General features: G+C 46.3%; 1 protein-coding gene across 1 annotated transcript in view; it reads left to right on the top strand.

The window, feature by feature from the left end:
* Positions 1-14,397, top strand: part of RPGRIP1L (RPGRIP1 like) — a 130,945-nt gene that overhangs the window by 57,619 nt on the left and 58,929 nt on the right. Inside the window, exons 11-17 of the mRNA XM_060253574.1 lie at positions 1,036-1,142; positions 1,393-1,443; positions 3,067-3,246; positions 6,343-6,460; positions 7,703-8,155; positions 11,732-11,872; positions 13,870-14,229. Coding sequence (XP_060109557.1) covers positions 1,036-1,142; positions 1,393-1,443; positions 3,067-3,246; positions 6,343-6,460; positions 7,703-8,155; positions 11,732-11,872; positions 13,870-14,229 — 1,410 coding nt within the window. The remainder of the gene's footprint in view (positions 1-1,035; positions 1,143-1,392; positions 1,444-3,066; positions 3,247-6,342; positions 6,461-7,702; positions 8,156-11,731; positions 11,873-13,869; positions 14,230-14,397) is intronic.

Below are 14,397 nucleotides of genomic sequence, written 5' to 3'. Positions count from 1 at the left end.
CCCCTGACCGGGATGTTGGCAACCCTAGGAGGAACTTCTGTGGCGTATAGTGCTATACATTTCACCCTCCAAAGTTGTCATTTTTTCCAGGAGGATTGATCTCTATAGTCCAGAGTGCAGTTGTAGTCCCTGATCTACAGGCCCAGTCTGGAGGTTGGCAATGCCTGGGATGGAATTCTAGCAGGAGCTCCTTTGCATATTTGCCCACACACCCCCTGATGTAGCCAATCCTCCAAGAGCTTACGAGGCTCTTTTTTGTAAGCTCTTGGAGGACTGGCTACATCAGGGGGGTGTGGCCTAATGTGCAACGGAGCTCCTGCTAGAATTCCACCCCTGGGCAATGCTATGTTATTCTGACTCCCTCTCTACGGGGGTTATGCCAAAAAAAAAAAAATTAAGACCTTTCTTTGGTTCACTTGGCCTTTTCATTTTGTTTGGGATCAATTTCCCTGTTGATTTCCTGATTCATATCCTTATCTTCCCTGCTATTTAGCTGCTTCGCTGTTGTTTTATTTTGTATTTGTTGATTATATTTTTATGGTTTCGATCCTTTTAATTTTATACGGTCCTGTTTTGCTTATATGCTGTTTTGAAATTCTGTGTGGGGGGGGGGAGTTTTTAGTTTCGTAAACAGAAGTACAGGAAAGAAGACTGTAGATTTATACACCACCCTTCTCTCTGAATCAAAGACTCAGAGAGGCTTACAATCTCCTATATCTTCTCCCCCCACAACAGACACCCTGTGAGGTGGGTGGGACTGAGAGGGCTCTCACAGCACCTGCCCTTTCAAGGACAACTCCTGCGATAGCTATGGCTAACCCAAGGCCATTCCAGCAGCTGCAAGTGGAGGAGTGGGGAATCAAACCCAGTTCTCCCAGATGAGAGTCTGCACACTTAACCACTACACCAAGGGGGAGAATAGTTGTTTTTTTTTTTTTTTAAATGTGTTCATTACAAGGAAGGTAGACTGGGAAACAATTGTGACCCTTTCAGAGTTCTGCTGAGTTTAAACAAAATGTGTATTTTCTTTTGGAGACCAAAATGAAAAGCTGGCGCAGGAGAACAGAGATCTGCAGTTACACTATCTGGAGCAGAAGCAGCAGCTGGACGAACTGAAAAACCGCATGAAGTTTTTTGCCAAGGTGAACTCTTTTTGACTGTTTAGAGAATGACCACTAGAGAGAGAGAAGTTTTCTATATTTTATGCACAAAGCAAAAAAACTCTTTTCTTAAAAGCCAAAGAATGCAGGAGTATGACAGATTTTACTTATTCATGATATCCAGCAAAATGTCATGTTTAGTGAGAATGCACACCGTGTATCCTCAGTGTATCGCTCCATTATTCATTCGCGACGAACAACACCTTTCCTATTGACTCTGTCTCCGTTTTAGGAGAGCGACGTTGATGTGGCAGAACTCAGCGAGGCTCTCTTGCTTCTAAAGGTAACTGTGCCGAAACTATACTCCTGTTCTCACGCTTGTCTTGCACCGTTTTTTTAAAACCTTCCAATATCCCTTGTGAGCATTGTTCTTCAGGCGCAGGTTTTCAGAAGGGGCGTTCCCTGCACCAACTAATGCGCCTTGCTTCTGCAGTATTGGACCTATTTCCTTTCAGAGCATAGGAGAGCGAGCGAGACAGAAAAAATACGATGGGGCTAAAACTTTTTTTTTTCTTGTTAGATATGTACATATTTCATTATAACATCAAAAGTGAATTATCCGACCCTTTGAGCAATGCTTTAAAGCTCGTCTCCCCGCTCCCCTTTATTGTTTGAATAAAAGTAATTGCTTTTTTCTGTTATCACGTTGTCCTGTTAGAGGTCTGATAAAACCCAACTTTTTGTTTACAGATTTGGAAGGACATAAAAATAACCCCGATGGCTAAAAAAGCAGAGACCCAACTAAAACGCTATGCGTACGAAACGTGTAATGTGGTTCCTGTTTTCATCCTCCCTGTGCCCGAGCCCCTTATTTTAGCTGATGTATAAAAACACAAATTACAGGGGGGGGGAGTATATTTTCACTTAGGCTCAGTTTGTAATTCTGTTGTTAGCAACAATATTGCAGAGAGGAACTAAACTGAAAGGTTCGATCCCCCCGCTACCACCTACATGTTTACTTTCTCAAACACATGAGTCGTTTTTACGGCAAAGAGAATTCTTTCCCCCATTCTTCCTTCAACATAAATAAAATTGTGTGTGTGTGTGTGTAGGTGGGTGAGTGGAATATTCTAGAATTATTCTAGCAGCATTATATGAGGGCCTTATTGCAAAAATGCAAAGGGCACTCAGGATTTCCTGGGCAATAGAGGAGTCATGGATAAGGTTGCCAAGTCCCTCTGCCGCTCTGGCTGGGGACACTTTTCTCTCTTGCTCGCAAAGCTCTAGGATTCATGGTAAAAACTCTATGGTACCATAGAGTTTTACCATGAATCCTAGAGGATCTGCAGCATGATGTCATCATTTCCAGGTGATGTCATTGTGTGAGGCGTGTCGATGAGGCTGTTTGGGCGTGGGGATCCCCTCGGCAGCCTGCTCTGTGCCAGCGGGTTGGGCCCCCCCAAATCAGGGGATTCCTCACCCCTGGTGAGAGCTTGGCATTTTCCATGGGCACTGGGGAGGGGGGGAGCCCAATTTGGCGCCTCCCAGCACCCTAGGCGACTGTCTAGTTTGCCTAATGGGCAAGCTAGCCCTGCCCATAATCAGGGAGAGAGGATTTGCTGCAGTTCTGTGCTGGGTTTCACGCTGGTGACGCATCTCAGGTGTGCTTGCCTCTGCATCCTGTTTAAGAAGGATCCTTAAGCCCCGTTGAACGAGTGGGACACTTCCGAGTCAACAGGCGTAGACTTGTGCCATCACGAAAGGTTACCGAGGTAGTTCTAAGCCGCCTTCATTTTCTTCTCGAAAGCACCGAAAAATTGAGACGACTGGTTTTCGAGTTAATTGTAATGCTGGAAAGCAAGAGGTCCATCTGTTTCAATTAAAATGAAACAACCCCCCCCCCCCCCCCGAAAAAAAATTTTTTTTAAAGAAATCTAATGATGAAGCTGTCAACTTTTGCACTCAGGCTCGGCGACAGCAAGCGAGTAGCAACCTCACGTTTCTAGAGCAGGTGGATGAAGACATTCACAAAGACTTAGAACGTTCCATGCGGGAGCTCCAAGCAACTCACGCAGAAACCGTTCAAGAGCTCGAAAAGACCCGCAATATGTTAATTGTACAGCATAAAATTAACAAAGACTATCAAGTATGTAATTCTCCCTCTCTGTACAATTGACTGCTGGTATCTCTCGTGCCTTTTTTAAAAAAAAAAAATGAAATCTAATCTGGTTATTGAGATTAATGAATCCCGGACTTGAGAAGGGCACCTAGCCAAATCCTAATGAGTTAAAGTCTGCCAAACTTGACTTTTGCAGTCAAGTTCTTTATCCTCACTTTCAGTCAAGAAGCCACTCTCATCTGCTGGACCAACCCGACCCAAAGAGATCTGCCCAATTTGGACAAAGTTGGTTTGCGGTTTGCAGAGATTGGGTGTGTTGAATCAGTACAGCCTGCACTCCCAAAATTAGTTTAATTGAGTATTTCATTCATTGGAGCCAAACGAAAGGAGGGGGGGATTAAAAAAAATATATATATATATTTTAAAAAATGAATTAATAGCTCAACAGAGCGGTGCAAACAACTCAACGGGAAGCTTCTGCTTCCGGGGGTCTAATTCAGATTATACCCAAGAAGAGATCTAGAATGAGCAAGGCTTATTTTGCAGCAGGAACTTCTTTGCATGTTAGGCCACACACCCTTGGCGTAGTCAGTCCTCCAAGAGCTTAGAGTAGGCCTTGTAAGAAGAGCCCTGTAAGCTCTTGGAGGATTGGCTACATCAGGGGGGCGTGGCCCAACATGCAAAGGAGTTCCTGCTACAAAAAAAAGTCCTGGACCTCAGACTTTTCTAAACTCTTAAAAGACTGGTTCCTCTATTGTTGTGGGAGGAAAAAAAAATGATGTTGGGATACTGAAATCCTGTGTTCAAAACCTCCTTGATACCGAGTCTTAAACTTTACTTGCTAGAGAGTTTTATCTAGAGGGTTGCCAAGTCCAATTCAAGGAATATCTGGGAGCTTTGAGGGTGGAGCCAGGAGACTTTGGGGGGTGGAGCCAGGAGCAAGGTTGCAACAAGCACAATTGAACTCCAAAGGGAGTTCTGGCCATCACATTTAAAGGGACCGCACACCTTTTAAATGCCTTCTCTCCATTTGGAAAGAATGAAGGATAGGAGCACCTTCTTTTGGGGCTCATAGAATTGGACCGCCTGGTCCAATCTTTTTGAAACTTGGAGGGCGTTTTGAAGAGAGGCACTGGATGCTACGCTGAAAATTTAGTGCCTCTACCTTAGAAAACAGCCTCCTAAGCCCAAGATAACTGGATTAATTCTCCATTATACCCTATGGGAATCGGTCTCCACGGGGAATAATGGAGTGCCCAGCAGACATTTCCCTCCCCCTCTCCCTGCTTTCTGATGACCCTGAAGTGGGGGGAGGGCCTCCAAACTGGAGAATCCCCTGCCTCCACCTAGGGATTGTGCAACCAACAAAGAGCAACGCGGATAATGGAGCAGGGGAGCCAGTTTGGTGTAGTGGTTAAGTGTGCGGACTCTTATCTGGGAGAACCGGGTTTGATTCTCCACTCCTCCACTTGCACCTGCTGGAATAGCCTTGGGTCAGCCATAGCTCTGGCAGAGGTTGTCCTTGAAAGGGCAGCTGCTGTGAGAGCTCTCTCTGGCCCCACCCACCTCACAGGGTGTCTGTTGTGGGGGAGGAAGGGAAAGGAGATTGTGAGCCGCTCTGAGACTCTTCGGAGTGAAGGGCAGGATATAAATCCAATATCTTCTTCTTTTTCTTCTTCTTATGAAAACCAGCCTCCAAAATTATACAAAATTGTTTACTACAAATGTTACTTACAAAAGAAGAGGAAAGGTCCCCTGTGCAAGCACCAGTCGTTTCCAACTCTGGGGCGATGTTGCTTTCACAACGTTTTCACGGCAGACTTTTTATGGGGTAGTTTGCCATTGCCTTCCCCAGTCATCTACACTTCCCCCCCAGCAAGCTGGGTACTGATTTTACCGACCTCGGAAGGCTGGAAGGCTGAGTCAACCTCAAGCCGGCTACCTGAAAACCCAACTACCGCTGGGGATCAAAGTCAGGTCGTGAGCAGAGCTTGGGACTGCAGTACTGCAGCTTTAACACTTTGCACCACGGGGCTCTTTTACTTACAAAAACACACTTCTTAATACTAAATAGGGAATGATTACAGAAATAAATACCATTACAAAAGGAACATTCAAACCTTCACCCAAAGTCATTCGACAACAAATCAGTGTCCAATTCCTATATCAGATGGGTACAGGTAGAAATTCCAATGATCAAGTTTTCCACAGAGACCAGCGCTCCAGATGATTTCTTCTGTACAGATTATTTCTCTGGGCCTTGCTGTACAGAAGAAATCATCTGAAATGCTGGTCTCTGTGGGAAACGTCATCATTGGAATTTCTACCTGCACCCATCTGATATAGGAATTGGACACCGATTTGTTGTCGAATGACTTTGGGTGAAGGATGGAATGTTCCTTTTCTAACTGTATTTACTTCTGTAATCATTCACTATTTAGTATTAAGTGTGTTTTTGTAAGTTACGTTTGTAGTAAACAATTTTGTATCATTTTGGAGGCTGCTTTTCGCGGAGGTTTCCATAACCTTTTCCCCTGCCCCCGCCTGGGGATTGGCAACCCTAGTTTTATCTTGCAAGACCAGTGAAATGTTGAATGCAGGATTCCCTCCCTGCAAGTTTATCTGCTCACTTTCCGCCGCAGTGAAGGAAACGGAAGGGAGTGTTGAAGCCCTACTGCCCATCTCCCCCCTCCAACCTCCCCAGGTACTGCTGCAAGGGAAGATAGCATCCAAAAAGGGCCTCCATCTCAACCCGTTCCATTTGTCAAGCATCTCTCAAAAATTCACACAATGTGTTCGGTCGGCTGTCCACAGCTGGATGCGTAGTTTAGACTTGAAGCAGCCTTCTGAAGAGAGATGGCATTTTGAATAGGGGGCCCGGTGCAGTGGGGGGGAGAGATGGTTGACTTGGTTCTTTTGGGGAGATGCTCAGTGGGGAAGTCCACCTGTCCTTCCCCACGCACGCAAACCCAGCAGAGCCGCTTTTGCAGTTTAAAGTATACGTTGAGAAATCCAGTCACAGATACCCAAAAGTCATGGGGATCCGAGGCTTTTATAGAAATCACAATTGTGCAGTGGGTAGCTGCCTATTCATATTCCTTTAACTTTTCTTTCCGTCCTCAGGTGGAGGTGGAAGCAGTAACACAGAAGATGGAGGCGTTACAGCAAGATTACGAGTTAAAACTGGAACAGTACGTCCGTCTCCTTGACGTTAGGGCAACACGCATCCGTAAGTTGGAAGGTATGTTGATCAGAATGCAGATCTTAATGGCCGGGAAATCCGTAAGTGCTTTCTGCTCCGAGACAAGTTGTTCTGCACTTTATCAATACAGCACTGCTAAAGTAAATCCAATAATGTTGTTTCATTTCTACAAGAGCTCGAGGAGGCCACTGCCAAAGGCCATGCAACAGCTCTTTGCATATTAACCCATTGTATTTTTATGCTGATGTTAGCCGCCCTGAGCCCGCTTCGGCGGGGGAGGGCGGGATATAAATAAAACTTTATCTTATCTTATCTTATCTTATGTGTTGTCTCTGGTGACTTCTTCGCCTCTCGCAGTTCTCGAGATCCTGTCCCCATGAGTGTAACTTCACAAAGATGCTACGTTTATATGTTTACATAATTTTAGTTGTGGTTCTAGTTATTTAAGTTTGTAGGGTTGCCAATCCCCAGTTAGAGGCAAAGGATCCCCCGGTTTGGAGGCCACCCCCCCCCCCACTTCAGGATTATCAGAAAGTGGGAGGGGGGTTGGATGTCCACTGGGCATTCCATTATATGCTATGATGACTGGTTCCCATAGGGTATAATGAAAGATTGATCTGTGGGTATCTGGGACTCGTGGGGGGCACTTTTTTAGAGGTACCAAATTTTCATCATAGTATCTGGTGCCTCCTCAAGAAAACCCCCAAGTTTCACAAAAGATTGGACCAGGGGGTCCAATTCAATGAGCCCCAAAAGAAGGTGCCCCTATCCGCCATTGTTTCCTATGGAAGGAAAGCATTTAAAAGGAGCACAGTCCCAAATCCTAAACCCCCACCACCTCACTGGCCAGAGGCTTGGAGAATGGATTTCAAGTTAAAGTTGCTTTCTTTCCACCTACCCACCCCTCCCTCCCTCCCTCCCTCACTTCCTCCCTTCCTCCCTCCCTCCCTCCCTCCCTCCCTCCCTCCCTTCCTTCCTTCCTTCCTTCCTTCCTTCCTTCCTTCCTTCCTTCCTTCCTTCCTTCCTTCCTGTGTTGCGGCTCTCGGACATCTGATGTTCATGTCTCGCGGCTCTCAAACATCTGATATTTATTCTACTTGGCTCTTACATTAAGCAAGTTTGGCCACCCCTGCTGTAGTGCAGACAAATTTTGTCAGCATTGAATCCAACCTGCGGAGGGGAGTTGTTAGAGTCAATCCTTGGTCCTTGGAGGGGGGGGGGCGGGTAAGGGAAGAAACAAAAATAATAAAAGAGAAATATATATGCTTTTTTGCCTCGTAGCCCAGCTGAAGGATATCGCTTATGGGACCAGGCAGTACAAATTCAGGCCAGAAATCATGCCAGATGATCCAGTCGATGAATTTGATGAAACCACCCACTTGGAGCGGGGAGAGAACTTGCTAGAAATCCACATCGGCAAAGTGATATTTTCTGCAGAAGCCGTCAAGGCTTTCCGCGATCAGGAACCTGCAACTTTCTGCACCTATGCGTTCTACGATTTTGAACTCCAGACAACACCAGTTGCCCGGGGCCTAAACCCAACCTACAATTTCACTTCCCAGTATCTTGTGCAGGTGGATGACTTCTTTTTGCAATACGTGCAGAAAAATACCGCCACGCTTGAGGTTCACCACGCCTATGGCGTGGACTTTGAAACGGTCGCTGCGTGCCAGCTGAGATTCCACGAAATATTGGAGAAGAACGGCAGAATCTACGGTTCGGCCATTTTAGTCGGTAAGCGTCAGAGACGCCCCTTGCGACATGCGTGTACTTATCGTGGATGTTTGAAAGGCTGTCTTTCAGCTGTCAGGCTCGCAAAGCGGCTCGTGGCAAACAAGAACGGAAACCTAAATATTGTACGTTAATTAATTCCAGTGAAAAAGGCGACTTTAAAACGGTCCCCTCTCGTCGACAAGTACAGTTGGCGTCAGTGAGAGGATGGGTATCTTCAGCAATAGCTGCACAGTTGCGGAACACACTGCTGGAGAAAATGTGGTGGCTCCCAATCCTTTAGGAAAGTCTGCAGGGCGTGGCTTTTCAAAACTAGCATGTGGCTCTTTTTAAGAGGCAGAATGGGATACATTTGATGGAACCGTATCTGGAGATAAAAAGGTTTGTTTGGGAAGGATTTTTATCATGTGGCATAGCGGAGCATATCCATTGCATCAAATATTGTGTGCTGTGCTGGCCACTCCAGCTCTGGGAGAGCAGCGTAGAAACATTTTTTTCACCCTGCCCTGACCTGGATAGTCCAGGCAAACCCGATCTCATCAGATCTTGGAAGCTAAGCTGGGTTGACTACAGTTAGTACACGGGTGTCAAACATGTGGCCCGAAGGCTGAATTAGGCCCCCCCCAGAGGGTTCCTATCAGGCCCCCGAGTAATTGGCTGTCATCTGCTTTCCCCCCCTCTTGCTTCCTTCTACAGCACAGCTTGGTTTACCAGGCTTGCTCAATCACACAGGAGCTACCGAGAAAAACCTCTGTTTTCTCAATTGGCTGAGGCTCCTCCCTTGGGGAGGAAGGGGGAAGGGAGAGCTTGCTTTGCCAGGCTCTCTCAATCACAGCAGAGCTACTGAGCCAAGCCTCTCTTTCTTCTACTGGCTGAGGCTCCTCCCCTTCCTGGTCCCCTGAAGAGGGAAGGAAGGAAAGAGCCAGAGCTTCCTTTGCTCAGTTCCTTGGATCCCATGGGAGAAATACAAAAGAAAGCACCTTTAAGACCAACAAGTGCTAATGTTTTATTATAAGTTTTTTTTAAAAAAAACAAATCTTTAATTGTATTTGTTTGTGTCCTTTATAAAGTTTATATCTCAGTTACCTAATCTTAAATAGGCATACACATGGCCCGACCCGACATGGCATGGCCCAGCCCAACAAGGTCTCATTTATGTCTGATCCGGCCCTCGTGACAAATGAGTACAACACCTCTGAGTTAGTACTTGGATGGGAGACTGTCCTTGAAATACCCAGTTGGGAGGCAGGGGCAGGCTTATTTGGCCACTTCCCTGGATGTCCTCCAGGCCCCCAGTAGAGGTCAGTCACCAGAGGACTACATGACTCCCAGGTGCAGAGACATGCACAAGCGCACAATAAATACAAAAAAATACCCCCCAAAAGGAAGCATTTTCACCCCCAGAAACATAAAAGAAATCTCTTTTGAATCAGAATTAGCTGAAATTTTCAACAAGGAGTCCATTTCTTTAACTGAAACTAAACTATCTTCAGCTTTTAGTCTCGATTTCGGTGCTCTTCAAATCATTTGAGCACAAAACAGTACTCAGTTACTCTGCTGACAGCTTGTAAGGAAATAAATGTTCCCAGATGGAACTCTCTGTCTGGAGCAAATGATGCCCTGTGTTCTTTCGGGGGGGGGGAGGAGGGGGGAGGCACAACAGTAGGAGGGTCCTGTGTGACAGAGTGTTAGACTGGATAGGCCATTGGTTTGATCCAACATGGCTTCTCTTATGTTCTTACATTAATTACTTAACCATGGTTAAGCAAGAGAGGAGAGGACGGCTGGCTTTGAGGTTTGGGACAGTGGTACAAAGGATGACCCAAAAGAGTTTTTACATGTAGCACGCGGCAGAGTGTAACAGTGTCCCGTTTTAAATAAAGACGTTAAAGCGCACTGAGGGCATCCATTAAGAGCTCAATCCAAATTATTTTTTTTTAATTCATTTTTATTCTTTTTGTGCCGCAGTTACGGGCTTTTTTCTTTCTTTCTTTCTTTTTTTGAGCTTTGGTGTCCTGCCCACCTCTTTCATTTTGATTATTAAACTTCTCATTTAAGAACATGTTTTTGCTGTCAGATCTCGCTCTGCAGAGATTACCTAACACTTCATCTGGGTTTTCAAAGCCGGGTATTGCTGCCAGACTTCACAGTGAAGGACAGAAATCCTCTGGTTTTTAATGGAGTGTTTTATATTGCTTAATCCTGTGTGAATCGTACTAATGATCCTCCAGATCGTTTGATGCACAAGATGAAGAGTACCACAAAGCAGAACTGGAAAAGGAGGGCGTTCCCGTTTGATAAAGGAAGCATTTTCCAAAACGAGGCATCTGGAGCCACAATTATTATTATTATTGCTGTTATCATAAACCTATGCCGCGATTTCAGGTTAGGGATGTACAGGACACTTTCTCATTCCCTTCTGTTTTTGTGTGATGTCAGGAAGACCATTTTCATCAGGCAGATCTTCCATTCCCACTGGTTGGTTTGACGCCACCTTTACACTGTCTGCCATTTTATGCCATTTGCCATTGACACAAAAGTAGATTTCAGTGGCATCAGCAATGGATTAGGCGACCTGCGGATCTGGTCCACTATGGTGGTGGTTCCCTCCGGCATGGAACCTTGATGTTGGTGGAAGACACCATCCTTAGAGCCGCCATTTGGCGACCCCGTGGGGTCTTCAAGGCAAGAGATGTTCAGAGGTGGTTCACCATTACCTGCATGTCAGCCGTAGACTTCCTTGGTGGTCTCCCATCCAAGTACTAAGGCCAACTCTGCTTAACTTCCAAGATCTGATGAAGATCAGGCTAGACTGGTCTATCCAAGTCAGGGCTTAGGAGAAGCCACCATAGATCCATGATATCCTATCAGATTTTGTCCACAGTGGTAGAAGATATTGGATTTAAATCCCGCCCTGTGCTCTGAATCTCAGAGCGGTCACAATCTCCTTTACTTCCCGCCCCCCCTCACCAACAGACACCCTGTGAGGTAGGTGGGGCTGAGAGAGCTCTCACAGCAGCTGCCCTTTCAAGGACAACTCCTACAAGAGCTATGGCTGACCCAAGGCCATTCCAGCAGCTGCAAGTGGAGAAGTGGGGAATCAAACCCGGTTCTCCCAGATAGGAGTCCGCACACTTAACTGGTCAGTGGAAAGGGTGACCACAGTTTTGTCTCAAGTGCAGGGGAATCATTAAAAAGACACCCACTTTTGAACAGAATCAAATCTGTTGCAGAATTTGGTATTGTCCCTGTTTGGTGTAGTGGTTAAGTGCTTGGACTCTTATCTGGGAGAACCAGGTTTGATTCCCCACTCCTCCACATTGCACCTGATGATGTGACCTTGAGTCGGTCACAAGTTCTCACAAAGCTGTTCCTCTCCAGAGCAGTTTATGCCAGGGCTCTCTCAGCCCCACCAACCTCACAGGGTGCCTGCTGTGTGGAGGGAAAGGGAAAGGAGATTGTAAGGCACTCTGAAACTGCTCAGGTAGTGAAGGGCGGGGTACAAATCCAGCCTTCTCCTCCTTCCCTGCATGCCTGAGGGCTGGAGCTCTTGATCTTCTAACTTTGTTTGTTTTGCAGGAGTTGGAGGAGACATCCAGAACTACGGCTCTGTGGAATACTGGGTCAGGTTAAGAGTCCCCATGGACCAAGCCATCAGGCTATATAAAGAGCGGGCAAAAGCTCTGGGATACATAACAACAAACCTAAAAGATCAGGCAAGTGAATGCACTGAATGATTTTCTTCTTGATGGTTGTTTTGCTTTGTGTCACTTCTCTGCAAAGCTGGAGCCGTAGAGCATTCCCTTGTAGGTTTGCATTTGTGCAGTAAGACCGTATTGACGTGGAACGTCTTGATTTGCTCGAAATTCTTTGCTTCTCTGCAAGCTCACTGACCTGTTTACGTGTATCCCATTTTTAACGTGCCGTGGTGGGCTTTCCAGCACTTGCTTTATCCCGCTGCACAGGGAAAGCCAGTCTGGATGGCCCTGTGGTTGGGACTGAATATAATGTTGTCATCCTGGCTTTCTTCAACCACAAACGTAGGCCTTCTACATGCGTTGACAGGCTAAAGGAAACAGAGAGAATAAACCTTTCTCCTCGTGGATCACTTACGTCCTGATGGCGAGGCATCAGCCAGACTGGAATAACGGAACGGAAGGACGTTCTGGACCAGTAGGAAAGCCGCAGAATTCTGACTGGGGGCCTCCTTCGTTGCGTATCAGAGGGGTAGCTTATTGTAGTGAAGCAAAAGAGAGATCCGGCGATACCTTAAAGCGTGCATGCACACGAAGTTTGCACCCTGAATAAAACTTTGTGGGTCTTAAAGGTGGCACTAGACTCAAACTTTGTTCCAAGTTGGTGTGGTTAAGTGCACGGACTCTTATCTGGGAGAGCCGGGTTTGATTCCCCACTCCTCCACTTGCACTTGCTGGAATGGCCTTGAGTCAGCCATAGCTCTGGCAGAGGTTGTCCTTGAAAGGGCAGCTGCTGGGAGAGCCCTCTCCAGCCCCACCTACCTCACAGGGTGTCTGTTGTGGGGGGGAGGAAGACATAGGAGATTGTAAGCTGCTCTGAGTCTCTGATTCAGAGAGAAGGGTGGGGTATAAATCTGCAGTCTTCTTCTTCTAACACTAACAATAAAAGCTCGTGTTGGAATAAATGTCATCTGGGCTTTTTTTGTAGAAAAAGCCCAGCAGGGACTCATTTACATTTTAGGCCATACACCCTGACACCAAGCCAGCCGGAACTGCATTCCTGCTCAAAAAAAGCCCTGCAAATTAATGTGTGTTTCTTTCCGGTGTGCAGTGCCATTAGGATATATTGGCTTAGGTAGGTCTGTTCGATGTGTGTGTGTTTCTTGCAGTGTTATTTATTTACCGGATTTTTGTGCTGCCTCTTCAGGAGAACAGGCAGCTGAGGCAGCTTACAAAAGAAAAAATAATATAAAAAAAAATCTTTAAACGGTTTTAATTAAAAACCAGCGTTAAAGACTCAGCCGCTGCTTACAAATATTAACATTTAATCAGCTTAAAATAAGTTTCAGGATAAAAACCCACTTGAACGACCCCATGATTATAAGCCTAGGTAAATGGAAATGTTTTGACGACTCCTGAAAAAGCAGCGTAGGTTACAAGCAAGCCTCAAGAAGGAGGGCATTTCACAAGGGAGGTGCCACTCCTGACAAAGCCCTGTCTCTGGTTGCCTCCCACCTCACCTCTGAAGGCTGGGGCATAGGGAACAGCGCTTGTGAAGCAGATCTTAATATGAGAAGAAGCAGTACTCTGACCCCAGGCCATTTAGAAGAAGAAGATATTGGATTTATACCCCGCCCTCCACTCTGAGCAGCTCACAATCTCTTATTTTCCTCCCCCACATCAGATACCCTGTGAGGTAGGTGGGGCTGAGAGAGCTCTGACAGAAGCTGCCCTTTCAAGAACAACTCCTACAAGAGCTATGGCTTACTCAAGGCCATTCCAGCAGGTGCAAGTGGAGGAGTGGGGAATCAAACCCAGTCCTCTCAGATAAGAGTCCACACACTTAACCACGACACCAAACTGGCTCTGATCCATTGAACCACCACCTTGAATTTTGCTTGGACACAAACATGCAGCCAGTACACATCTCTCAGTGCATGCCCTTTTAACGGCAAAAAAAAAATCTCCTAAGTCTACTAACGAGCTTTAAATAGCATTTTCTCTCTCTTTTAAACCAGCCAGTTCTCAGTCCTTCCCAAGTCAACACTTCAGCAGATGGAAACTTAAACGAACTCCACATCACAGTAAAATGTTGCAGCAATCTGCCGTGCCCGAAGAGCCAACTCCAACCGAGCCCTTACGTCGTCTATAAGGTCTTTGATTTCGCAGACCACGACACCGCCATCATTCCCAGCAGCAACTGCCCACAGTTCGCCGACCACGCGTGTTTCCCAGTGCCCATGAACGCTGACCTCAACCGCTACCTGAAATCCGAATCCTTGAGCCTATACGTCTTCGACGACAATGAGGCGGAAGAGGGGGTTTATATCGGAAAAGCAAGTGTCCCCTTAATCTCATTGGCTCACGACAGATACATTTCAGGTAAGGACTCAGCCTTTTCCTGAGCTGCAGATGAGGCTGCTGGATCTACTGAGCGCAATTCATTCGCATTATATTGGTTTATTTAAAGGGGTGGTGCTACATCATTCCATAAGCAGTTCAATGTGGCAAGCAGCATGCTTACAAAGGGGGGCAGAGGAAACCAGTGCC

This window comes from Heteronotia binoei, chromosome 14 (genome assembly GCF_032191835.1).
Source record: "Heteronotia binoei isolate CCM8104 ecotype False Entrance Well chromosome 14, APGP_CSIRO_Hbin_v1, whole genome shotgun sequence".
In the NCBI taxonomy this organism is placed as follows: domain Eukaryota; kingdom Metazoa; phylum Chordata; class Lepidosauria; order Squamata; family Gekkonidae; genus Heteronotia; species Heteronotia binoei.
This window is presented reverse-complemented; position numbering and strand designations above follow the sequence as displayed.